Source organism: Opisthocomus hoazin, chromosome 11, assembly GCF_030867145.1.
Source record: "Opisthocomus hoazin isolate bOpiHoa1 chromosome 11, bOpiHoa1.hap1, whole genome shotgun sequence".
Classification (NCBI taxonomy): Eukaryota; Metazoa; Chordata; class Aves; order Opisthocomiformes; family Opisthocomidae; genus Opisthocomus; species Opisthocomus hoazin.
In genome coordinates, this window is record NC_134424.1 from 10,917,269 (window position 1) to 10,942,543 (window position 25,275).

At 53.3% G+C, this 25,275-nt stretch overlaps 2 protein-coding genes across 3 annotated transcripts in view; both read left to right on the forward strand.

The window, feature by feature from the left end:
• The window catches only part of IHO1 (interactor of HORMAD1 1), a 22,541-nt gene extending 4,288 nt beyond the window's left edge, over positions 1-18,253 (forward strand). The window contains exons 2-7 of the mRNA XM_075433058.1: positions 3,184-3,343; positions 4,722-4,879; positions 6,732-6,780; positions 7,454-7,541; positions 14,881-14,984; positions 15,764-18,253. Coding sequence (XP_075289173.1) covers positions 3,184-3,343; positions 4,722-4,879; positions 6,732-6,780; positions 7,454-7,541; positions 14,881-14,984; positions 15,764-17,086 — 1,882 coding nt within the window. The 3' untranslated portion in view covers positions 17,087-18,253. The remainder of the gene's footprint in view (positions 1-3,183; positions 3,344-4,721; positions 4,880-6,731; positions 6,781-7,453; positions 7,542-14,880; positions 14,985-15,763) is intronic.
• A 2,681-nt stretch (positions 18,254-20,934) lies between these two features.
• On the forward strand, positions 20,935-25,271 carry PRRT3 (proline rich transmembrane protein 3). 2 transcript variants are annotated; one of them, XM_075432673.1, is made up of 4 exons: positions 20,935-21,009; positions 21,651-22,804; positions 22,890-23,027; positions 23,382-25,270. In XM_075432673.1, exons 2-4 carry the CDS (start codon positions 21,670-21,672, stop codon positions 25,118-25,120), a joined length of 3,012 nt encoding a protein of 1,003 aa, XP_075288788.1. In that variant the 5' UTR covers positions 20,935-21,009; positions 21,651-21,669; the 3' UTR covers positions 25,121-25,270. The 2 variants fall into 2 exon arrangements, with proteins under 2 accessions (XP_075288788.1, XP_075288787.1); XM_075432672.1 differs by lacking the exon at positions 20,935-21,009 and having other exon boundaries at positions 21,404-22,804; positions 23,382-25,271.
• Positions 25,272-25,275: the final 4 nt, after the last annotated feature.

The following is a 25,275-nucleotide window of genomic DNA, read 5'->3' on the forward strand; positions in this document are numbered from 1 at the left end:
GGCATAGGTTCAGTGGGGATGACAGAACCAAATAAAATCACTTACAGCAGCACCGTGGATAAATTTTATTTTGCAAATTGTAGAAGACTCAATTTGCTTTTCCAACTGACTGCTAAACCTCGGTGTTGGTGCGATCCAAACAAGACAGTAGAAATGACCGATTTTAAAAAAGACCGAGAAGACCTATGACAATTTATAGTCACAAATTTTTAGCTTGTCTGTGCCCCTAGAACAATCTAGGAAACACAAGAAGTGGGCATTTATCGCATGCTGTGTTTCTCTTGGTGTGATGTATCTGGCAGCTGTTTGGGGACAAGGGAGAGCCTTTGAATGAAAGGTAAATGTTTGCATATAATTGTGCTGAAATATTTGGAGGTGGAAATTGGAACTTAGCGAAATGAAAGAGGCTCTCAATAGATCTAACTTCTCCTGTGGAGGGGGAACTCCCACTGAACAAGAGGGAAACTGAGACTGCGAAGAGCTAGCTGACTCCCCAGATATGCAGAGGGCTGCAGATTTTTTAGATCACGCTCACATTACAGAAAGAGTTGGAGTTGTCAGCATTGCGATACCTTGCATGAAGTTAGGTGGGAAAAAGAAACCGTTCCATCAGTCAGCAGAGGATGATTTAACATTTTTTGGAGCTGAGAAGAACTCGTGATGGCACTTGTCTTGCATATCTAAAGCTGGTTTTGCTTTGGACATACATGCTAGTGCCAGTACCCTAAGAACATTATGGCCACAAATGCATGAAGGACTCGGGGAATGGCTCGTGTCAGCAGAAAGCTAAAAGTTCTCCTGAGGTGAACTATTGCATCACCTAGGAGAGTCTTCTAATGGATTAAATATCTAGGAAGTTTCCTCACTGTGTATAAGGATGGGTTTATATTTAGGACAGAGCATGCATCCCTGCAGCTCAGGCATCCTGAAGGGAATGGGCCGGTGGTTAGAAGAGCTGTGGTTGCCTGACCATGGGTCTGATCACAGATCATGGTTGTCTGATCTCACCATGGCCAGGCTGTTGTCTTGCCCAGATGGTCTTGTTAGTAAATTAATGGCTGGCAGTATTAAGCAAAGGAGAAAGAAATCTATTGCTCAGGGGAATGAGTGTATTCAAGAGAGACATCTGCTTCATCTCCCCCCAACTTTGCAGAAGTGCTGTCGTTCCTAAACTGACCACTGAGGTAGTGGACTTAAGACAGAAAAATTTAGCTCCAGAGCAGCTGACAGCCACCTTTGGTCATAATGTCAGTGCAGAGTGAGCCCGGGAAGTCACTTGGCTCATGAAGTCCTCTCAGCTCAATACTTGTCAAAATACCGGTCATAAAACTCTTTGTTATAGGAATCTTGTGCTGCAGGCAGTAAGTAATGTGAAGGGACGGAGAAAATGAGCAGGCTGTGGGATGTGATATTCACCAGTTGTACCAGACACTTTCAAAGGGTGTTTGACAAGACAGTAAAGCACTCGAGGATTATAAAAACCCTTCCTTAAACTAAGAGGGAGCTTTTTCAGCTAGAAGACAGGAGGAAAAAAAAGAAAAAAACCTGGCGCAGGAGATGTGATACTCGCATTGCAAGCAGGGGTCCTGCCCATGTGGGGTCACGGCAGCCTGCCTGAGCACGTCTCTCCCTGACATGCTGCCTGCAGATTTAGATATTTTTTTTTAACAAAGCTTAGCTGAGGTGGAAACAAGAATATGTACTAGTGAAAGTTGTATTCAGATTTATTTTTTAATAGATTTGGGGCCTGCAGACAGAACAAGGGAGAAGTTTTGAACTCAGACAGATTTATCAGAAACCCATACCTCATCTATTTTTGCCTGCAAACTCAGTGTACTTGGTGAGCTCAAAGCCAAAAGTATTAATACGATATTGTCACTGACACCACTCTATAATAAAGAGGGAGACCGAGCAGTTCAAGTACTGCTACTAAATCCCTTCCCTGTTGTGTGTATGATGTTTGGGCTCCTTCCAAAACAGGGGATTAACCAAACACGTCACTGCCAATGCCATGTTGGGGCGATCATCTTTTATTATACACATGAATTAGTCTCCTGTTCCTTCTCCTTTACTTACATGATTTGATATGGAATGAAAACCCTGCACAAGAGTCTTTTTTATTAATTTTGATCTGTAATTCCCAGTTCTAAAGGCAGCAACACTTCTCTTCCATTTTCCTAGCTTAAAAATCAGCAAGAATTGAGAGTAGAAACCTGGCCCAGCCTTTCTTAAGTTTGGACCTAGCTTAAGCACTCCATCAGACCGTGTGGATGTGGAGCAATGGAATAGCAATCACGTGAAAAATGAAAAAAGTCTGTATCTTTGCTAGCAAAAAATTGAAGCCAGTCTCCGACAGAATGAGAAGCGGTGCAGCTGTGCAGGGAAGCCCTTGGGTGAGGGAAGCCAGTACCATGCTGCGATCCCAGTCCGTAAAGCAGTAGAAGCCACGTCTCTGAAGAGAAGTAGAAACAGAGCAACATAGCATGAAGCCAAGGCCAGCTGGAAAAGGTTTATCTGGGCGGTGCTCAGGGGAAAGAAGAGAACTTCTGAGTAGCATGCTATTACATTTGAAATATTTCTAATAATTCAGATCAATCTGCCCAGCCATATGCTACCTATTTATTTGTTGTTCCAATGTGTCAGCCTTAAGGCATCTGGAGAATGAATGCCCAAGAAACATCAGCTATCAGTCCAGAAGATTTACTCTGTTGGAACTGCCTTACAGATAAGCTGAGCAGCATCTGAGTTACAACAGAAATTATTACCCAGAGCAGTGAAAAGAGAGAGACCTGGTACTTGCTAGGAGCAAACCCCAAGGTGTCCCTTAAACTAGCACTGACCGACTAGGCAGGCAGGATGGACTGGGCCAGCTTCTAGTTTTTTGTCTTCTGTCTGCAGGATGTACTGGAGAAACACCGTCACCCCTGCGAGGTGAATGCAGAGCTACCGCACTGCATTTGTGTGGACGTGGTAGTTTAAGATAAAGCCAGTCGGCTTTGTGTGGCAAAACCAGATGCTTTGAAACTTTATCCAGGTATAGGGACGGTATCCTCCGAGGGGGGAGTGCAAATGAACGAGTCAGGACGGGCCATGCTTGAACGGTTCCAGCAGGTCATGCAGGCAATTCTGTTTGGCTTTTTAATTGCTGAAGAATCATTCACAACCTGTTCTTCCCCATTTCAGGCCTACTAAGTTTTCCATCCGGAGCAGCGCTCCTAGCGACTACTCGAGTTTGAGCGATTCTCAGCTGCTCTTCAGCTCCCAGTTCTGCCCGGAGAATGTGCAGTTGGCAGCGGCACCGCTGGAGCTGGGCACGCAGCTGGGACAGCACAACTCCCAGGACGTGAGTCTCGCTCTTGTTCAGCCCTGCGCAGGCACACAGCCACCACTCAAAGTTAATGGAAAATGCTGAAATCAGGTGGTAACATTTGCAAATGTTAGTAGCTGCTGAAATCAAACTATCCTCTTGATACATATACATATTTACTGTGACGAGACAAAGTAGCAGCGTGGTCGGCTGAAAACCTAGTATTTATAACAGGTTACTATAAATTATTATTTAAACAGGTATTATTTTATTCAATCATGTTTTTAAATTACTAAAATAATATGGAATTATTCTCAAGCTAATGTCTTCAGACCACCTAGCTAAGGAAGAAAATCACACCTATTCCCCTTTGAAAAATACTGTATTTCTCTTCATTAGCTTTCTGCAAGAATGACAGAGATATTCAGCATTTACTTCCATTGACAGAAAAATACCTTGCTGTATTGTTGTCATGGCAGATGCTTGAATGCAAGCTCTTGGATGAAGAGATTCTATGCTCAGAATCCTTCTCCTACAGCATGTGGTTTCTGATGCTGCCAGCCTCACTAAAGTATTTCCTGCACCGCCAACAGACAGCACCGGATCTGAATAAAGACACCTGAGAGCAAAGATTAGGGAAGAGCAGCGGTGCCAGCTAGGTGGCCCTAGGCTGTCTTGCAGTTCCAGATCCTGTCTGCTGTCCTCTGTATTTTGCCGAGGATCTTGTCCATTGACTGCAGCAGCTTTTCATCAGGCACAAAAAGGGAAATTCACTCTTCACCATGCAAGAAGAAAACTTGATGGAATTTGCATGTTCTTATGTTTTAAGGAAAAGGCATTTCCATTTTGGTCATACAGTGTCTGGAAAGTTTGAAGAACGAAGAAGGTCTTTACAGCTCTCACATTAATAGTAAATTTCTTGTTCTGAAATGTACACTGAAGCATGTGAAAAACTCATCTACAGTCCAGTGATGTTGCTAGTTGGCAGCAAAATGATGTCATCCACCAGGAAATTCAATAGTATTTTCTTTAGATTGCTGTACAGGGAGCTCCCACTGACATCTTCAACTTTTCCACAATTCCAGGAACACAGGAATTCGTTTATAGACTCTGTGTTGGGCATATAGGAAAAAAATCTGCACACCTGATGATCACAACCAACTGAAAATCCTCGAGATGAGAGAAAAGCCTGAGTCTGGAGGAATTCAGGCTGCGTCTCAGTTCCACCGGGGGTCGGTCTCACTAGGCACACGGAGTGAGCCATAATCTCATGAAATTCTTAATCTGCTTGTCCAATCTGAACTGTCATGTCCAATCACTCTGTCTGCAAAGCACTTGGTATACAAATGTTTTTTGCTAATTAATGTTCTGATTATTTTTATGCTTCAACAATTTTCTTTCTTTTGTGCAACAGAGCGAGCCCAGTATTTTTACCAAATACCAGACAAAACCACAGTTATTTGATGAAGAAACAAAAGAAAGAGGTTCAGTTAATTTTGGTGCAGGAAGAGTGAGAAGTGTCTTGGAAAATTTTGAAATGAATAAGAACAAAATAAAGGACAAATATGATCGGTATGTAGATATCCATTGGAAATTCTTTCTGTGCTGGTGGTTACCACTCCCTGCAGCTCCTTCTTACCCTCTTAAAAGTCATATAAGGCATGGCTGCATATTTCTCCTAGAAAAGTATCTTTTCAGGTTTTAAATAACCTCGGATTGGAAAGAGTCACAGGATAAAAGAATAGGGTTTATTTGTGATGCGATTTATGTAACACACTCAGCCACAAGCCACAAGGAACAACAAAACTCTAACCTGAATTTACCTTTGTCCTTCTTTATCTAATCAGCAGGGATTTTTTTCTGTACTGATTCTCTGCAAAAGCCCATATTTCTCAGCATTTTATAGACTGTGTTGGGACTGATCAAAGGGACTCTGAGGACAGCCTTCACATTCGGCCAGATGAGGAGATTGCCAAGCATTCTTGTGTGCAGTGGAAGATGCAATCATTACACCTTTATAAGTCTGCACATATCTCTAGAATTTTACTTGTATACAAGATTTTTATATATTGTGGTTTTGGTAACAGAAAAGTGTAATTTGCTAATGTATTTTGCATCTGCTCTTTGTCAGAATTTAAGAATTAAATGAACGTGTAGGTCCTAAAGGGCTTTAAGTAACAAGCTAACAGTTTCAAGCTCAAAAATGAAAGATGGCAAAGTCCCCAGGGCGCCTATAAATAATTCTTAGCTCTGTACATTTTGTAATATAACATCCAAAGTGAAACACATTTTTGTTAACAGCCTTTGATCAAATCAGGCTATGTATCTCTTTCTGTTCTGCAATGGGCACTATGCTTCTGATAATACAGAATTTGACTCTGGTGCCTATTAGAGAAGAGGAGGATTTTTGTAAGTAAATCATGAGAAATGAACAGTTTTAAATGTTTAGACAGAACTCGTAATTATCCCTTATTTCTTCTTTAAATGAATTATGCTCCTTCCTACACTCCAGATTCACTCCCAGATTAGAAGCCTGTTTATAGAAATAGCTTATTATCTTTATGAAGATAAATGTATTATTTATCAATTCATATCCCCCGTAAGTTTGACTAATAAAATGCATATCTTCCTTCCTGTAAGGCTAGAAAGATTTCAGAAGCCCTGCCTAACTCTCATAAGTAGAGTCTACCTGGCCTCCACCTTCTTGGTTGTTGCAATTTGGGTAGCTAAATGATTCATTTAAAATGGCCCGAATCTTCAGAGAGGAAACAGGTTATCACTTTGCTTAGCAACCATCCTTGCATTTTGGTTCGATGGGCTAATCATGAATATAGTCTGGCTTCTGGTAGGCTCGCTCGACTTAAAAGGATGGATAACAGAAACCAGAGGCGTAATCTCAGGAGAAAAGGATTTGCAGTATTTGTTCTTCCTGGCTTGGGCTTTGCTGATGCTGAAGCTTTTCCCATATATTTGCCACAGTTATTTTAGTCCAAATACAACACCCACGTATCCCAGCAACTGGCACGTCACCTCTGCCAAGGCTGGGTCCTTCCGGAGCAGATAGTGCGGTGGGGATACCCCAGCAGCTAATGGACAGTTGGGTAAATGCCAACTGAAACTTTAGAGAGAGGCACAAATGCTAGGCCAAAAATGGGACAGTTTAAAAAAAAACCCATATATATGATATATATGTGCACGTGTATCTATTTTTTTCTTACTATATACAGCAGAATCCATGCTTTCCTGAAACAAGATGACTTCAAAGAGTTATGCCCCCCCCCTTGAAGTGGGCAGGTTTCTGTGCTGACATTACGCACCTATGCCTTGCCTGTTTCATGCCTCGTGTTTACTGTGATCTTTTCAATTTCCGTCGATTTCAGTAACTTAAGTGTCTGTTTTATACTTGTTGTTTTTTTCATTTTAGTGAGGTCTTAAGCACCTTTATTTCCAGTATCAAAGACAGGCTTCAAGGGGTAAGTTAATTCAAATTCAGAGTGCAGAATAATGAAGATTTAGAAATGCTGCAGAATATTTGCCTTCTCTCGTTTACTGTGCTTATACATGAATTATTACACTGTTTTTCTTGAGCACTCAAATACTTTAAATGAACAATTGTCAATTTTTTTGCGTATACCATTGTCTTTGTGACCTGTCCTTACGGTCAAGGTCTTTAGGGCCTTGCCTCAGAGTCTGCAGCAGAATTTTTCTGGGTCTTGGGAGCAATAACAGGCTGTAATGGCTGTCTGCAAATATCAGTTATTTTTTCCTTCTGCCTGAAGAAAGTAGTCTACTGTCAGGCATAAGTCAATGTGGTCTTACTGTCTGAAGGTGAAGGTCTCTCCCCCAATACTTTTATGATTAATTTCACTAATGTTATTATTAAAGCTTTTTTTACAGATTAGTATGTCTGTTTCAAAATCTGTTAAGACTTCTGCAACATTTGATGAGCCTTTTGAGCCATTCCAGGTCTCCTTTGGGGTTGCAACCAACAGCCGGACAAACTGTTTCAAACGACAGATAAATTACCATGTTCAGGCTGTTCCATGCCACCAGTTGCAGTTATTGTTCTGTGGCATTTGGGGCTGTGTTTTTGCAAACAAAGAAAGGGCAGTATATTAATTTTCTCATTTACCTCTGTTTCTGCAGCTGCAAGCATGCTTGGACAAGTTTGGAGAAATGTTCGATTCAAGAAACAAATCCATTTTGGTTCACCTAGAAACCATTTCCAAGACACGTAAGTCCTCTCTGTATTTCTGTTAACAGCAGAGGGCACAGTCAAACTGCTGAACGTCAGCGTGTTGTCTCCAAGCTGGGGTGAACTAGGCAAGTCATGCCGCTCACAGCTGCTCTGCATAAAGGAGAAGAGCAAGTAAGACATATCCATAGTTCGAACTTGTCTGGTTTTCCATTCTTACTCTGTTATATTCTCCTGGTCTCTGTTCCCTTGTGCTTTGTCAAAAAGAACTTTGGTGTTGTGCAGTTAGACATCATGCATGCATAGATAAGTACACCTCTATGGTTTTGTGTTCTGCCTGGAGTATGATCGTTTTTAGTCGATCTGCAGCACTAATGGAATAGACAGTAAAAATAATTTAGATATTTGAATCCTGAGTATCCAGTTTCAGTTTTTAAGGCTTTCTCAGATTTTCATGTATTAGTTTGAAGTCTTCTGTCTCTCCCCTATGCTTGAAATGATTATGTTTTAGATATGAGCAAAACTGTTACTGATGAAATCCGAGATAAGAAGCAAGTAGTGAAGCACACTTTTGCCATGATAAAAAGGTGACTTCCCAAAAAAGCCAATAATGTAAAAGACTTTAGAACAGCTCCATCTCTGAAGCGGCTAGTCACAGCAGTCTTTACTGAGGGGAAAGCGCTTCAGAGAAATTGTTTCTAATTTGGCTCAGATCGGAGCCTGTGAGAGTGCATTGATTTTTAATGCTGGCATTTTTCATCAACACCCTGTCAGGACTCTGCTCTGTGCTTGCCTTGCTCGGTGCAAGAACAAGTTACCAGCTTCAATATATACAAGAAATGTGAAGTGAGTTATACCTTGTGAGTTCAAGGTAGCAGACCTTCACAAAAGCACTACAATATTTATTGAGTGGTAAAATGTGACTTCCACGAAGCACAACTTTAACAGGTACCCTTTAAGTCAACACAGCCCTCTCAGGCAAGAAGTGGAGTCTGGTGCATTCTATGCAAAGCCGTGATAGCCTGTACGTTTGAAATACCAATCCTGTTGTACTAAGAACACTCCCTTGCTGTGCTTGGCAAGTGCTCTTGGTGGGACCTTAATGAAAGCAAGAATCTGTCTCCTTTGGCCAGCGCAACAAGCTTCCTATTATGCATTTGCCCATCTCGTAATTATTTCAGTGCCTCAACTTGTCCAGTCTGCAGCAGGACTTGCTGAATTTCGTATACCTCTTGCACAGCAGTTGTTGTCATGGCACTGAAAATCAAATCTATTGTTCACAATCCCCTCTCTTCATTCCATACCATTTGCTCAGCTGTCCTGTTTTGTCTCCATACCCATTTTAAATAAATGTGCCTAGAATGAAATGAGAAACCTCCCAAAGGTGCCTGCTGCTAGATTTTCAAAGCAATTGAAAAGAAAAATTGGCACTTTCTCTAATGTATCATGCTGCAGAATGTTGAATATATAATGAAAATCATCACACTCTCCACAATGTCATTCTTTTTATATTTCTGGGAGGTTCATCTGTCACTGGTTAATTGCTGATAAACACTGCCATTTGACTGATATCAGAGTGATGGATAATTAAGTTCCCACTAAATAAATACTTGTACTAGTGCCTTGAAAAGATTCCAACTGAGGCAATTTCCTTGAAAAACTGGTATAAAATTCCTAAACTCAGGTGATAATGAGCTAAATTCAGAGCTGATAAAGCATTGAATGCCAGCAGCTGATGACAGAGTACCTTGGGATGTGGGTGACATGGTGGAGACATGTTAAATCTTTGGCAGTGGAGGATTCTACGTGTAGGAGAGGAATGCGGGGGATGAAGAGCCTCTCTTCAAAGAGAGAAGTAGTACACCAGAACATTCAAACAGCTCTGAAAAGCAAAGAGAAGTGGAACTTGACATGAAGTCTGTCTTCATTAAAAGCTTAGAAGGAGTATCGCAGGCCTCACTTATAGCAGTGCGTAACAAGCACATTTGGCACAGTCTACATAGCCACTGGGCGAGAACAAAACAGAAAATATTTTTCAAAATATATTTCCAAAGCATTGCCAAACGCTGCTGGGCTGGCATGCGCTATGCAGTAAAATAAAAAAAATGTTCTCTTTTGAGTGTTTGTCCATATGTGCTTGCACACAGAGGATAGAGCTGTGTCTGGCACTGGAGATGAGATAACATTTGCCTAAGCAGCTTCCACAGAGGCACAGCCGCTCTGTTCCTTGCACACATCTTGGTATGCTGTGCACAGCAATCTAAGGAGGCAAGCAGACCCCGTGTCCTCAGTTCTTCCACCTTGTATAGTTTATCTGGTTGACTTGCCTGCTCATCATTTGCTCTTTCCTTATGGTTTCAGCTCCTCTAACTCATTTATTTTTATATTTTTCTCATGTTCACTTATATACCCACACTTCTATCAAAACATTCTATTTTTTTTATACAAATTCCAATTTTCACAGCTCAGCCCTCTCTGAACTGCTTTGCTTTTCTGGTATCTGGTAGTTTCAGCTGTGACAACTCATAACAGCCATATCCTCTGCACCACCTTGACTTCATTGCAAATGAGAAGCATGTTCCCAGCCAGCACACCACAGGCAATCCTCTGATGCTGCTGCCAGCAAGGGTGACAAAATAACGTGAAATATGCCCCTTACAGAGGTACGAGCTGATGCAATTCTCTGACACAATCCAGTGCCTGGTGGGCAGTTTTCAAACATGACTTGCTTTGAGATTCCCAAGGCGCAGTAGTTGCTGGCAAGGTTTCTATAGGGGAATTCTCTGTATTTATAATGGTGGAATCTGAGCTTGTTTGCTGTGAACAGTATGGTCTGGACTGGGACACCCAGTCCAGACTCCCTTATCTTCTCTATGGGTTGAAAAGTCAAAAGGTTTAAAATTGATAAAGGAAAGGCCTTTCCCATGCAGCTGCTCCCCAGCTGTGCAGTGACTGGCAATGAACGTTGTTGGGATGAGGAACTTAACCAGACTCCAAAGCAACTCAGCACAGATGGCAGGAGGATGTGTGGCTGTATTGGCGAATACTGAAACCCCTCATTGTCACACTCCATGGCTTCGGGCACTCTCTGCCGTAGAGCAGGCTGAGACCGGGGGCAGCTCATCCCACAGCCCCCCGATGCAGGTGTCTTCTGCTGTGCTGCAGGAGAGGACCCAGGCTAAGCAGGCACCAACATGCCAGCTGACTACTCGGGCTGTGTCCAAGCAGGATGCAGCCGTGACAGCCCAGATGTCACTCACCCACAGCCCAGTTACTGCCCAGGGACAAAATACGGCACTCTGCTGAGCTCCGCAGCTGTCTTTTGCTCGTGTCTCACCAGGTTTATACCACCTCCTATTTCCCCTACGGAACCCGGGCGCGGGGGAACCAGACTCCCCCCAAAGTGTTATTTAAAGCCTCTGCGCTGGCAGTGCCAATCTCAGGACGAGCTGCATAGACGATGATAGATAGGCATCAGAAGCAGTTGCTGTTTAATATTGCTAGGCTGGGAGGCTGGCGCTGCCTCCCTCGGCTGCTCAGACTGCAGTTTTCAGCTGTTGGGAGTGCAGCTGCACCCTCTGCAGCACGGGGTAGCAGATCTACCCTGAGGTCCTACAGCCTTTTATCTCATGCCGGATATCACATTCCATATCTTATTTTGTAAACCGGTAGCATATGAAGACAACAGTACAACAAATCAAAACACAACGATGTTCCAGATTGTAAAAAAATATTTTGTTTAGAGTAAAATACTGTAAGAAAGGCACAAGTCTGTACATAAGCCACCCATTAACTGAGTAAAGATTTTTCCTCTGTGATCAAGTTACTCAATAACTAACTGCTGCAGGGTTTATTTGAAGAAAATTTTCTCTGAAGCAGCCATTCTTGATCATTTTCAAAGACAAGAAATTTGACTAACAAGGTCCTTGATCTGATCTAGTTTGGCCATCCCAATGCCTATATTTTTAAGTCTAGATTAATGCTCCTTTTTATTTTGTTTAATAGTGTTTGACAAGTCTGAACACTCCTCTGGTATGGAAGCCAGAGAGGGAAGGAGAGTGCCCCTCCTCTGTACTGAGAGAGTTTTTTCTGCAGAAGGCTCCTACGCGTACAAATGAAACGCGTTCAAAAGACCGGCTGTTGGTTGCTTGCCTGCAGCACACTGTGCTGAGTCAAACGTATGTGCAGATCCCAAGCCCAGTGGATGCAGTGCTATTTTTAGACTGAGGATACCATGTTGTAGAAGAACAGACAGACTTGGGAAACCAGAAAGCTTTAAAAATAATTCTGAACTAAAATTAAGCGTACGGGGAAGAGCAGCAAGCTGAGGTAAGCTTGCTGATGCTGGCCTTCCTATATCCTCTCTATGTAGAGACGGTAGGCGATGAAGTGATGTCAAAGGAGTTTCCCCCTTTGGTCACTGCTTCTTACCTCCTCTTTATAGGCTTGCATGCCAGGAGGGGCCTGGCAGGCTCCCCAAAACCTGCTCTTAGGTTGCAGGTAGCCCTTAGTTCTAACCAGGGAGATGCAAAGTCTAAAAGGCCCACTCCAACATTCACTCTACCGTTACAAACCCATTCTGCAAGCCACAGCTTTCCCCTGGTGATTTGTAAAAAAGTCTAAATCTGTCAGAGCAAAAGACTAAAAGCTTAAGAACAGCAGTGAGAGAGCAGGGACAACCAAATTGCCTGCAACAGCAGAGGACTTCTTAGTTTAAATAAGTACAGATAATCCTCAGAAATCAGCCACGCTCCTGCGGAGAGCAAGGCAAAGCCGTGTGATGATGGGCATCCTGAAAAAAAGGAGTAATTCCCCCCGAATCAAGGTCCAGGAGGTGGTTTCACTCGCTGCGTGTGAGGAAGACACATGCATGGGGCACCTGCAGGGTTCCTTCTCCTGTATAACAGCAGCGTGCACTGTGCCCAAGCATCGCTCCTCCGGAGGAAGGCAGCTGAAGATGAAATACAGCCTGGCACAGGGGTTCCCTGCTGCCGGGGGCAGCTCTCAGCAAGCGCCCCGTCCCCTGAGCAGCACCTCCGGCCCCGTGCCACTGGACACCTCTGGTTTCCCTAGCTGAAGACATCAAATACTTTCAATCTCCTTTCGTAAGGGGAGATTATCATCTAAGCACTTAATTATCTAGTAGCTTTTCTCTGCACGTGTCCCAGTTCAATCTCTTTTTTTTTTCTCATGTTGACGGCAGGGACTGCGCAGGGGCTTCCAGCCACCCCAGGGTGCACAGCAGCTCCCGTCAGCAGAGCCTGCACGCTGTCCTATGTCACCTGTAGCCCCTGGTGCTGGCATTTGTGTCTTCGTGTCACCTGCTCATCACCTAAATGCCCGCTGGCTTTTGCACCCAAGTGACTACGGCAGGTTCTGAGCAGGTCTTGAGAAGTGCCTTCCAGAGCCACCTCGTCCCCTCATGCCACCCCTCTCAAGAGCTGATGTTTTCATTTTAATTGAGGTTTATCTACTTAATTTTTCTCAGCTGTTTTTTGTGTTACATGACAACTTCCACTGAAAAGCTTTTTTGAATCTACAGAAAGGCCACAGCATTGCCTTTGTCTAAGAAGTCACCTATCTTCTCCTGGCATATTACATTAGTCAGGCACAATCCGCCTTTTATAAAATCTTGTTCCATTTTATTCCATTTCCCTCCATGTCTTTGAGTACTCTTTCAGTTATGGTCTATTCTAAAACCTTGCACAATATGAGAACAAGTTAGTAAGTCCATAATTGCTCTTTCCTTTCTTCCTTCCCAAATATACCTTTTTAAAACAACCCTGTTTTTTTACAGAAGCAAAGCTTGTACAGTCACTTTCTGCCTGCCTCTCCCTAACAGTTTTTAACCCTTTGACCAATTCCATCTAGAGTTTGAGGGCAGAGCTCACCTATATAATTAAGTTTCTGCAAGCTTAATGAAAATAGCTGGGCAGGAGGAGAAGAGATCCTGAGCACTCTGCGGCTCAGCAGCCTCTGAGCACACCTCTCCAGGGCGAGACGCGTGCACCGAAGAGCTGAGATAAATACTCCCCGTGCAGGAACAGCTTCAGCCAGGCGCTCAGCTCCACCAACACCAAAGGCAATCAAACATGTTGGATCTGTAGCAAAAGAGGATTAATTAATTGCAGAGCTCTTGTAGCCACTTGTTGGAATGTAGGCTTTATTCTGATTTTTCTCAAGCAGGCAGTGCTAGTCCAGGACTCTGGGGCTGCAGCCATCCCACCCAGTTGGCTTGGCAATGCTTTATTTTAGCAGGAGCGCTTTGCACCCTGTCTCCTTCTGACCGGGCAACGTTCCACCCCAGCCCCACCATCTGTACACACCTTCCTGCGCTGGTCACAGCACAGACCAGACATGTTTAGCAAACAGCTCTTTCTCTCCAGACTAATTTATGATTTTAAAGGAAGATTTCCATAAGATTGCTAAGGATTTTCCATATCCACATACACTGCAGGCTGTGCTCCCATGCTGTAGTCTACTGGGCACAGCGGTGGTTCCTGTAGGAATAATTGCAGCTGCATGGGGGGAGGTATATCATTGTCCAATCATATGATAAAAATTCCTGGTTCTTATCAGTTTTTCAGCAAGACTGACTGAAGCATCTTGCTCCAATTTCAAACCCTCCCAGGGGGTCCATGCCCCCACAGGACACTGCTGGGGCCCCCTCTGCCTTCCAGCTGCAGCTGCCAACACTGGGCGCAGCTGCCTGGTTCAGATGGTTTCTGGCCCCGTCTCTTCCTTTGTCTAGCAACTGGAAATCCCAGTTCCTTGCACATTCCTTCATAATTTCCCACTATCCCTTCAGGCAGCTTTCCTTCATTACCAGCCTCCTGTGCATTTCTGACGGGTATTCTCTGGTTGCACTTCTTAGCCACCAACCTCTGGCATCTCCATCCTCTTATCAGTGATGCTATTCTTCTGTCACTTGTCCAAGCTCCCATTTACCGTCAGCTGGTTATGGAAGAGGGTTGGTTATACTGGGGTGGGTCAGATATATTGGGGTCCCCCTCCCCTGGCCATGCCTGTTGTGCAGTTGGTAGGAAACTAAGCCTCAGCCTTCCTTGCCTTGAACCAACCAAGTTTTGCAGCTTCGCGTAGCCATTCATCTTCAGCTGCCATATTAATAGAGCACAGTAAATGAGATTTGGCCTATATGCAGCATCTTATAAATTTCAAGTGCTTTGCATTAAACATCTACCCTATTGTTCATCGCTTGGGGCTCAGGGAGATCTCAGCGGGCGAATCACTATGGTTGCACAGCACAGTGAAGTATTTCATGCCAAGCCATGGAGGAAGTAGCAATAGTATTGATAGTACTTTATTCACATTTACAAATGAAAGACCAAATGTGTTTTTTATTGATTTCCCTGTTTAGTGCAAGATACTTTTCAAAGTCACTGTGGCTCGGTGCTGAAAGCTCTGACAGATAAAAGCCAAATGGAGCAGGCGCTGCTGGAGATGGAGAGGAGACTTGCAGCCGTAAGTGCAGAAATTAATCTTTTATTCTGAATCTTCGTTCTGAATTTCTCCCGCTTCTTCAAAGTATTAACTGAATATTAAATTGCCTTCGAATGGCGGATTATAAAGTACACTGCTTCTGTTATAATGAAGAGGGAAAGACATATTAAAATGCTAATTCTGGGGTGGATACTGACTGGTGCTTACTCAAATGCTGGCTAACAGTGTTGTAAGCTCTGATGGAACCCTGGTCAGCGAGAAGGGAGCCCAGCAGCGCCCTGTGGAGCACCGCTCCCTCGCCTGGCACATGCCTTCGCTGCAGGAGGTGGTTCAGTGCCAGACAGCGAGCGGAGAGCATCTTGCAGAAGTGCAGTGCCTTGCCCATTCAGCTGGGCAATTTCCCGAGGAGAGGAAAAAAGAAGTTAAAAAAGAACATGCGGGTGTCAGAGACAAAAGAATGCACTGTCAGAGACCTCCTGGACAGGTCTGGTTTCTCCACAGACCCTGCTGCAAGAGTTGCTTTCAGCAAGGCTGTGTCACGCCAGCATGTGAGCAGGTGGTGCTCCTGGGAGAGGGGGCACACAGTGAGTTAGGGGTGTCCGATCCCAAAGCTCTCACTTTGGTGGGACAGTTTGAGAATACGTATGACACAGGGAGATACAAATTGCTGTTTTTGGGGTCGATACCCAACTGAAGGCGTCCAACTGACATATAATACATCAAAGTTTCTTGTTTGAATATTATTATTGTACCTTTTAACATGTTGCTTACTGCTTCTGCTCTGCTCGCTGTCTCCCCAGAAAGATGTGGAGATTCTGGATGTGAAATCCAGCATCCAGCTGCTGAAGGAGGGCCTAGAGTCGCTGCCAGCTCAGCTGAGTGGTCAGCACCTGAAGCTGTGTGAAGAGCTAGGCTTCCTGAAGCTCCCCAGCACCTTAGCTGAGCTGCACACGTTAATTTCCAGTGCCAGACTCACCCCTCAGATGGCAGATAACGCTTCCCAGACCTCCCCTGGCCTGTGCCAGGGCTGTGCTCAGGGTGAGGAGAATGCGCGCTGCCTGTGCTGCCGAGGCAGGGGGGGTTGCAGCTCCTCGGCTCAGCCTCAGCCCCCCTGCATGGCAGTGGGGGAGCAGCACGGAGACTCCCCTGTGAGGAACCAGGACACCGGGGATGGCACACCTCCGGGTGACCTAAACACAGCTTCGGGAGGGAAAGTCAGCCCAGCTGCTGCAGCGGTGTGTGGCAGAGAGACCACCTCTTTGCAGGAGGTGAAATATGGGTTGGAAACACAGAGCTGTGCTAACCACCCCTGCGTGTGCTGCACTAACAGTCAGTTTTTGGGGGGTGGTCAGAAGAAGCACTGTCCTGTACCGCAGGAGCTGCCCCTTCCAACTCCACTGAGGAAGGCGGTCAGGAGAGGCACTCAAGGATTTGAACTCGCGACATCATCACAACAGAGGCCGCCTCAAGTTTGCCACCTTTCTGTAAGAAAAGTTGTGCCTGGACAGAGAGACAACGCCTGGGCCACAGACCGTGAGGTGGAGAACGCAGCTGTAGGGAACAGAGTAAAGCAGAGGCCAGGAAGGATCCCCTGGAACAAAGCAATGGGGAGGAAGAACATGTGCTCCGCTAAGAGAAAAGGCGAGCTCCCTCGATGTGCTGATGGTGGGCTGAAGCAAAAGAAGGTGAATGGGATTATCGAGTTGGAGAGCTCCAGAAAAAACTGCTTTCCCAGGTACACGGTTGCTCTCAGTGTAGGAAGCTCTAACCCGGTGTCTGCAGCTCCCAGTCAGCAGATCCTCGCCTGTGCTCAGCCGAGGCTCACAAAGAGTTTCCCACCAGTGCCATGCTCCAATAAAAGCCTGCAACAGCTTGCAGAGAAAAGAATGAGAAGTTTGGAAATTAAAAAAAGAGCGCATGTTTCCAGTGTAAAAAACTGTATTTGGGATTCCTCTCCCCAGGAGAATGTGTTTTCGCTGTGCAGCACAACAGGTGACAAACAGATGAGCTGCTTCAGCCTCGGAAGCCCTGCAGGCGCCAAGAAACCACGGCCTGCCGATACGCCGGCTCGGCAGAATACAGCCTGTTGCTCTTTAGTTTTTGATAGTGATTATTCCGATTGAAGGGTTTTGTTTCGTGTTCGGAGCCCTCAGCGCAGGCGTGGCCATCTCAGTCACAGTTTGTTCCTCTAGGTGTGTTACCCGCTTAGTCAGAGACACGGCTCGCGCCTGGATGCGTAGAAGTGTTGCTGCCCGCCTTGGTACGTTGTAAGGGACTACGTGGGTCCGAGGGGAAGCTCTCCCATAGCTTGGGAAGCTGATGGGATCTGTATTACTTTATCCCCCCGCTCCCAGAGACGCCACGGGCTCCACTCACCAGTGTATTTACGCAGCAGAGAGGTACCTGCAGAGTCTGCCAAGGCATTGCCGAGACGTTCACCGGGGAGCAGAGGGCTGGCAGAGCACAGACGGGCAGCTCAATCAGATTTAGCGCTGAGATCTACTCAAAGCTTTCCAACTAGATAGATGTGGTAATACCTCTGTGGCCAGAGGCTTTATTCTGTTTCTCACTTGTCGTCTCTAAGTTGGTTTGTACGTTGAAGGGTTCTGCTTCTGAGCTCCCTGGGCAGTTGTAGCGTCGTTCTGGTTGGTTTCAGTAAGGTTCAGATTTGTTCCAGGAGTTGTTTGTGAGCTTTGGACCGCGACAAGTTTAGATGCATAAAGCAGAGTCCCAGCATCTCAGGTTTAATGACTATTGCGTTTTTTCTCCTTTTAGGCTGAAATTTCATGTTTTCAGGAAATTCAGGAAATTACTCAGTTTCTACTTTTATCTGTATCTCTTAACTAATCAAGCAGTTCCCCAACACACACTATTCAAGGACAGTCATTCTCAAACAGAAGCCAAAAGATATGGCGTTCATGCTCAGCAGATGAGGTCACTGGCGGATAGCTCTCAGCCTTTAGAAACCTGCGCCTCTCTACTTCGGAGTCACGCCAGAATTTTGAAGCCAGGAAGGAACCAGCCCGCTCACCTAAAGGGGCGCATAGAGCAGCGAGACTGCTGGGCAGCCCCAGTTCCCGCAGAGCAGCTCGTTCCAGGGCACCCAGCTCTGACTGCCAGCAGCTTCACTGCTGCAGGTATCTGAACCGCGTTTGATTTTTGGTCTGAGGTGTTACCGGCAAAAGAAGCATTTCAGTGTTGATGAAGCAGGTCGACTGCCACGAATCCAGCCGGTCCAGCTCTGTCCTCCCGAGGCAGAAGACTGGGATCCCTTTTTCCTCGCTGTAATAAACTCACTGTGTCTTCACCAAAGTCTGGTGCCTTTGTATTGGTTTTTTGGGAGAGGCAAGATCCTGTGTCAGCGGGCGAGCAGGCGGCTGCTCTCGATGTTTAACTCCCCTGGATTGTGGAACGGGGAGGATTTGTTTTTTCAGCTCCTCTCTGATGTTTAAAGAAGGAAACCTCCACCCTTCCAGTTTAACAGTGGTTCAGCAACGTTAGTTAGCCTGGAGAAGGCGGCGGGGGCAGGTGTGGGGACCCCAGCACCCCCAGCATGGCTCAACCTGCTCCATGGCGCTCGTGCCCTGCACGTTTCGGGGTCAGCGGGGACAGGCATGGGCCCCTGCGCAGCCCCGGGCCTGGGCACTCGCCCAGGCTGCGCGGCCGCCGGCTCGGCAGCACATGGCTGAGGCTGGAGGGACCTCTGGAGGTGTCTGCCGCCAGCCCCAGTGCCGAGCCGGAGCGGGCCCTGGCTCCCCGGCACCCTGAGGATGGAGCGCCCATGTCATGGGGGGCAATGCGGGGCATCCCTGGGGACCCCTGCAGCCCCCCAGCATGCGCCCACGCTGGCACACAGCCAGGTCACAGACAAAACCCCGGGAGAAAGGAGGTGTAACCACAGCGGCAGCCAGTGCCACCTCCCCCTGTGCCAGCCACCGCCCCGGGGGAGCAGGGCGAAGCCCCCACGTGCCACCCTGGCCCCCACGGCCTGGCCCCACGCTCATTTGGGTCTCCTCGGGGGCTTTTGCTGCCAGCGATAATATTTGTCCCAATATGGCTGTGACGATGACAACTCCTCTCCCAGCTTCACCAGACAAAAATGGAAGCATGCGTACTGCCGGCTCTGCCTGGGGGCCTGGGGCTGGCATCCCCAGCCAGGAGCCACCACGCTCCGAGGGGACGCAGCAGCCTTGCCATGGGCACCGCGATCGCGCCCCGGCAGAGCGGCTCCTGTCTCCCAGCCCAGGCTCCCAGCCCACACAGCCACCGAGCTCGCCGTCTGCCTCTGACCCAGAGCCAGCCGTGCCACCAGGCACATGGGGCCCTGCGTGTGCAGCTGCTCCTGGCCTTGGCCACCATGGGGCTGCCGGGACCTGCGTTTGTGGGGTCTCATCCCACCTCTCAGCGGAAGCACCCGGGGAAGATAACGAGGCGCTCCCCCCAGCAGCACGGCCAAGGGGGACTGCGGCGGGCATGGGGCAGCACCGTAAAACACACATGGGTGGTCATGAAAACACAGACCTGGACTCCAGGCTCTTTGTGGGCGCTTAACTGGGGCAGTTTTCCCCTTGGCTGGGGTTTTGTCCCTCTTCCTTGGGGGAGAGCCTGGGAGCAGGGGAGGGCAGTGGCCAACAGCCGGTGAAACCTGGCCGGCCGCGGGCGCAGGGGTGTGTGAGCACAGGCCACCTCCTCAGGCTGGCATCCCCGGCTGTGCAGGCGGGCAGGCAGCCGCCGCGGTGGCAGGGAGCGGGGTGCTCGTCTTCTCCTCCGCCGGTGACTCACTTGGCAGAGGAGGAAGCTGCTGATGGCACCGGGGAGGTGAAGGCAGCTGCTGCGCCCGAGCCTCATGCTCGAGGCGCCCCGACGACTGCGGTGTGTGGGGCGCAGCCGGCTCCCTCCCCACCGCACGCTCCATGCCGCGGCCGCCCTCTCTGCAGGGTGAGACCGGCCGGCTGCGGTGGTGCCCGGTGCTGGCTGTGCCCGGTGCGGTGTGGGCTCGCCGGCCGCCCATCGGCCTCTGCCGCTGCCCCACTGTCCCCCTGCGTGGCCTCCCCAGTGCTAATCCCCGCATCAGCTGCCTGCCCTGCCTGCTGCGTGGGGGCTGGGTGCCGGCATTGCCCAAATTCCCCGGCCCCTCTGCTCAGTCGGCTGCCACAGCCCCCCAGCCCCGCTGCCTGCGCCCAGCCCGGCAGCACGGAGGGGTGAACCGGGGCCCAGAAATGCCCGGTGCGCCCACAGCGAGCCCAGCCCGGGCATGATGCCGCAGGGAGCGGGATGGCGACGGCACCGTGCTGCCGTGGGGACCCCAGGTGCCCCGTGTCCCCGCCGGCCTGGGCAAGGGGCGAGCGACGGCGGCAGGGGTTTGCCAAGGCTGCGGCAGCTCGGGCGCTGCCGGAGGGAGCCGGGGAGCGTCACCCTGCGGGGCACGGCCCCGAGCCGCCCTGACTTCGTGACACCGCGGCCTTGCCGATGCCAGCCCGAGCCGTGCCAGGGCGGGCAGCTCTCCAGCGGGACAATTAGCTGATTAGCTAATTACCTGCGCCTTGGCAGGGCCCGGCGGCTGTCAGGGCGCTGCGTGCCCCGTGCGGGGCGGGCGTGGGGCAGGACGGTGCCGGGGGCACCCACGGGCCCTCCCGAGGACCCTGCTGGGGGGTTCCGGCAGCCCCCCCGGCCGCCGTGGGTCCGGACTCGGCAGCAGCCCCGCCCTGGGGGGCTGCCCGCTGGCGGGGGGGCCCTGCCCTCCCCTGCCCGCCGCACGGGGACCCGTCCCGGGGAGCCCGCCCCAGCTGAGCCCCGCGGGACCCGCCCCCGCGCCCGGCCCCGCACCGCGGCCCCAGCCGTGCCCGGGCCCCCGCACCCCCCCCGGTCCCCCACGCATTTCCCCCCCCCCCCCGGTGCCGGGCGGGTTCCCGCGCGGGTGCCCGCGGCTCGGAGCGGCGCGTGACCGGCTGCCGCCGCCGCCGCCCGCTCCGCCGCAGAGCCCAGCCCGCACCGGCACCGGCACCGGCACCGGCACCGGCACCGGCACCGGCACCGGCACCGGCAGGTCAGCGGGGGGGCTGCGGCCGGCTCCGGGGCTGCGGCGGGCGGCGGGAGGGGGCACCGGGCATCGAGCAGCGGGGCCGGCTCGGCGCGCTCCAGGCGGGGCCCGCGGGATGCGGCGGCCGCACCGGCCCCGCTCCGGTCCCGCAGCCCAGCCCCGCCGGCTCCCGCACCCGCACCGAGGGGCCGCCGCCGCAGCCGGGCGGTCCCGGCCCCGTTCCCGGCCCGGCGGGGCTGAGCCGCGTGTGCGGCCGTGGCGGTGCGGCGGGCCGGGCATCCCCGCCGGGATGCGGCCGGGGACGGGCCAAGGTGAACGGTGCGGGGCCGGAGCGGGGCCACCGGGGGGGGGGCCACCGGGGGGGGACACTCCGGGGAGGGGGAGACCAGGGGCAGGGACGGCGCGGATGCTTGGGGCAGGGACCACGAAGCACCAAGAACCACCAGCACCGGGGACACCGGGATGGGGACCACCAGCACCGGTGACACCGGGCAGGGGAAGGCTGGGAACGGGATCACTGGCAGCAGTGACACCGGGGACGGGGAGACCGGGAACAGGGCCCGGGGCAGGGCCAGCCCAGCCGGTGGCGTGAGCCGCCCTGGGCACCCACTGGGGGTCCTGGCTCACCGAGCCCCCCACCCTCGCAGGGCCGGCTGGGTGCTCACCATGGCTGCGGTGCGGCTCATCACCTGGGGGCTGCTCCTGGCTGCCGGGGTCCCCACCGGGGCCCGGGGGACGCTGCCGGCGGGGCTGTCCCCAGGTAGGACCCTGCAGCGGGGCAGGGACCCCCTGCGCGGCCCACCCTGGGGACAGCAGTGGCCAGCCCTGTCCCCTGCCTGGGAGGCGTCGGGGGAGCCGAGCGGCGACGGGGACCCCAGGAGCGAGCGCTCGGGGGGGGACAGCCCTGTGCGCTGGTCCCCACCGCTGCAGGCGGGGGATGCCACTGGGGCACCCCAAGAGACGGAGACCACCATGGCGGGCGCTGGCACCGGGGCCTGGCAGGACAGCGGCGCAGCACCGGCCATGGCAGAGCAGCTGCTCATCACCTGGCGAGGACACGAGGCCGAAGGCCAGAGGAGCCTCCAAGGCGAGGCCTGGCTGCCCCATGGCTCTGCACTGGGGATGCCGGGAGCCGAGGTGCCCACGGACACGGGGCCGGGCTCCCCAGGGCCACCCTGGGCAGGGCAGGGGCCATCCCCGGACGGGCAGGGTGCCACCGGCCCCACCAGCACCCCCGGCCCTCAGCCGACCGTGTCCACCATTGCCCTGACCCCCATGCCGGCAGCGGGGACAGGGACAGCGGATGCCCATGCAGAGGGACAGCCAGCGGTGGGGGGACCCACAGCGGCCCCGGTTCTCCCTCGGGGTGCACAGCTCGCTCAGGCCAGCAGCCAGCCAGTCCCGCGGGGCACTCTCCCTGTCCCCCACCCCACGGGCACGGGGCCAGCCCAGGGTCCCCATGCCAGCCCCAGCTCCGCGCAGGTGGTGGGCAAACAGGGAGACGCGGGGGGGGGCCCCAGCCCCTCCCCAGCTCTGCCCAGCTCTGCCCCACGGCTGCCCCCCGCAGCCCCACCGTGGGGGCTGGCCGAGCCCTGGACCCGGGTGCTCCCAGCCCACCAGCGCAGCACCCGCCGGGCCCCACTCAGCCGCCCCACCGCCAGCCCCACCAACGCGGCCCCTCGCACGGACCCCGCGCCGATGGGACAGCGGGGACCCCAGCCCGCCTCAGGGGCTGCCCTCAGCACCGGCCCCGCACTGCCACCCGCCTCCAGCACAGCCCCCCCCGGAACCCCCAGCACAGGTAGGAGCCGGTGTGGCATGGGAGACCCCTCAGCGGGGACCGAGCCCCTGCGGGTGCCAGCGCCCAGCCCTGCCCTCTCTCGCAGGGCTGCTGCCGGAGGAGGACGTTGGCTCCCCGCAGCGTGTCCGGGGTGCTGTGGGCCCCGTGAGCACCCTGAACGCCACGGAGGGTGCCCCACGGCCGACAGCGCATCCTGCCACTGGGACCCCCGGGACCAGCTCAGGTGATGCGGGGGCCGTGGGAGCCCATCCCCGGGGCATCGGGGCTGGCTGGCGGGGGGGGGACGGCAGCTATCTTGGGCCGGTGACACCTTCAATCAGGATTGTGCCCAGCGATGGCCCTAATCTACTCCTAGGATTAGTGCTAAGTGCCCAGCGGGGGGGATCTTCCTGGGGGGGGGGGGGGGTCAGGGACGTGCCAGCCCCAAGTCCTGACGGAGACCCCCGGGAGGTGTCGGGGTCCCGTGGCTGCTGCGTCCCGGTCATGGGGTGCAGGTGGGGGGTCTGGGTGTCACTGAGCTGCGTGCATGGGGTCCCCCCGGCTCCACACTGACCGTCACCCTCCTTCCTGTCCACAGACACCCCGGGGACACAGCCCCCCGCCCACAACACCGTAGCCCCCTCGGCCACATGGCGGCAGGGAGGGGGGACACCGCAGCAGCCCCCCCGGCCCCCATCCACGCCGCAGCCCGGCCATTCCCCGGCACCGGGGGCCAATGGGACAGGGCTGCGCTGGGCCGAGCTGCGGCGCCGGCTCGGCTTCTCCTGGGATGCCCACGTCTACGGGGCAGCCGCCATCTTCCTGCTGCTGGCACTGGGCTCCCTGGCTGGGCTGGTGGCGGCAGCCGCCCTGCGTCCCCCCCACCCGCCCCACGTTTTGGGGGCCCACGGGCTGCTGCTGGCCGCCTGCCTGCTGCGGGCCATCTTCCTGCTGCTGGACCCCTACGGGGCGCGGGGCCGCCTGCCCGCCCGGGCGCTGCTGCTGCTCAGCACGGCCCCCTTCCCCCTGCTGCTGGGCGCCTTCGCCCTCCTGCTCCAGCGGCTCCAGCGCCTGGGCCAGCGCCGGCTGCTGCCGGGCCGGCTCGGGGGGCTGCCGGCGCTGGGGGCTGCTGCCGCCCTGCCGAGTGCCGCGCTGGGGGCTGCTGACCTGCTCCCGCCCCGGCTGGGCCCTGCTGCCGGGCTGGGGCTGCGGGCGCTGGGCTGCGGGGCCGGGGCCCTGCTCCTGCTGGCGGGGCTCTGGGGGTGCTGGCGGGCGCTGCGGGACGGACCGGGGGGCGGCGGGGGGCTGCGGCGGGGGGCCCGGGCGCTGCTGGCGGCGGCGGTGGCAGGGCTGCCGGTCTGCGGGCTGCAGCTCTATGGGGCCCTGTGGCTGCGGGGGGTCCTGGGCCCCCCCGGGCGCTTCTCCCGGCCCGGCTGGGCAGCACAGCTCTGGCTGCGGGTGGGCGAGCTGGGCACGGCGCTGGCGCTGCTGGCGGCCGCCGCCGAGCCGCTGTGCTGCCGCTGCCGCCGGCGCAGTCCCGCCAGCCACTCCTGCTGGGCGAAGGCGCTGCGGTACTTCTGCGCCGGCCGCAAGGCCGAGGCGCCCCAGTACCCCAACAACTGCTACGGCGGCGGCACCGGCGGCACCGGCGGCACTGGCCCGGAGCGGGCGGCCACCAGCGACATCTCCAAGAGCCTCATCCGCAACGCAGCGGAGCAGCTGCCCCTGCGCGCGCTCAAGGACAGCAACGAGGCCTGGGCGGCCGCCGGCACAGCCGCCATGCCAGGGCTCAGCCCCAAGTGCCCCAACGCGGCGGCCGCCCGCTCCTGCGCCGCCTTTGCACAGGGCTCGTCGCCCTCGCTGGCGGAGCTGGCCTTCCGCCCGCCGTCGCCCATCGACCTGCGCCGCAGCATCGACCAGGCGCTCTGCCGGCGGCACCTCCTGCGCGATGGCCTCTTCGGCCGGCCCCGACGCGGCTCTGGCGCCTCGCTGCACGGCTCCCCGGCCCCCGACGAGACCCCCGGGCCAGGGCGCATGGCACGCTGCAGCTCGCTGACGGAGCTGCCCGGCCCGCGGCAGCCCCCCGGCAGCGTCACCATCACCGTCACTGCCTCGGCCAGCTCGCTGGAGAGCAGCTCGCTGAAGATCAGCTGGAACCCCTGGCGCCATGGGCTCTCCTCACCCGACAGCCTGCCCCTGGACGAGGCGCCCAGCCGGGCCCCCCTCCTGCTGCCCGCCGTGCCCCCCGGCTGGGAACGCGACGGCCCCCGCGGCTTCCCGGCCCTCGGCAAGGCGGCAGACGCCCGCAGCCTCTCCAGCGACACCATCGAGCTCTGAGAAGGGGGGCCGGGCAGAGACTGGGGGCTGGGGGCCTGATCCTGCACCCCTGCAGGGCCGGGTGGAGGGGGGTGGGGAGCTGGGCTGGGCCACCTCCGTTTGTGCCAAACCAGAGAAATAAAGTTCATGTTGGGAGGCGGAGGCCCCGTTGGCGT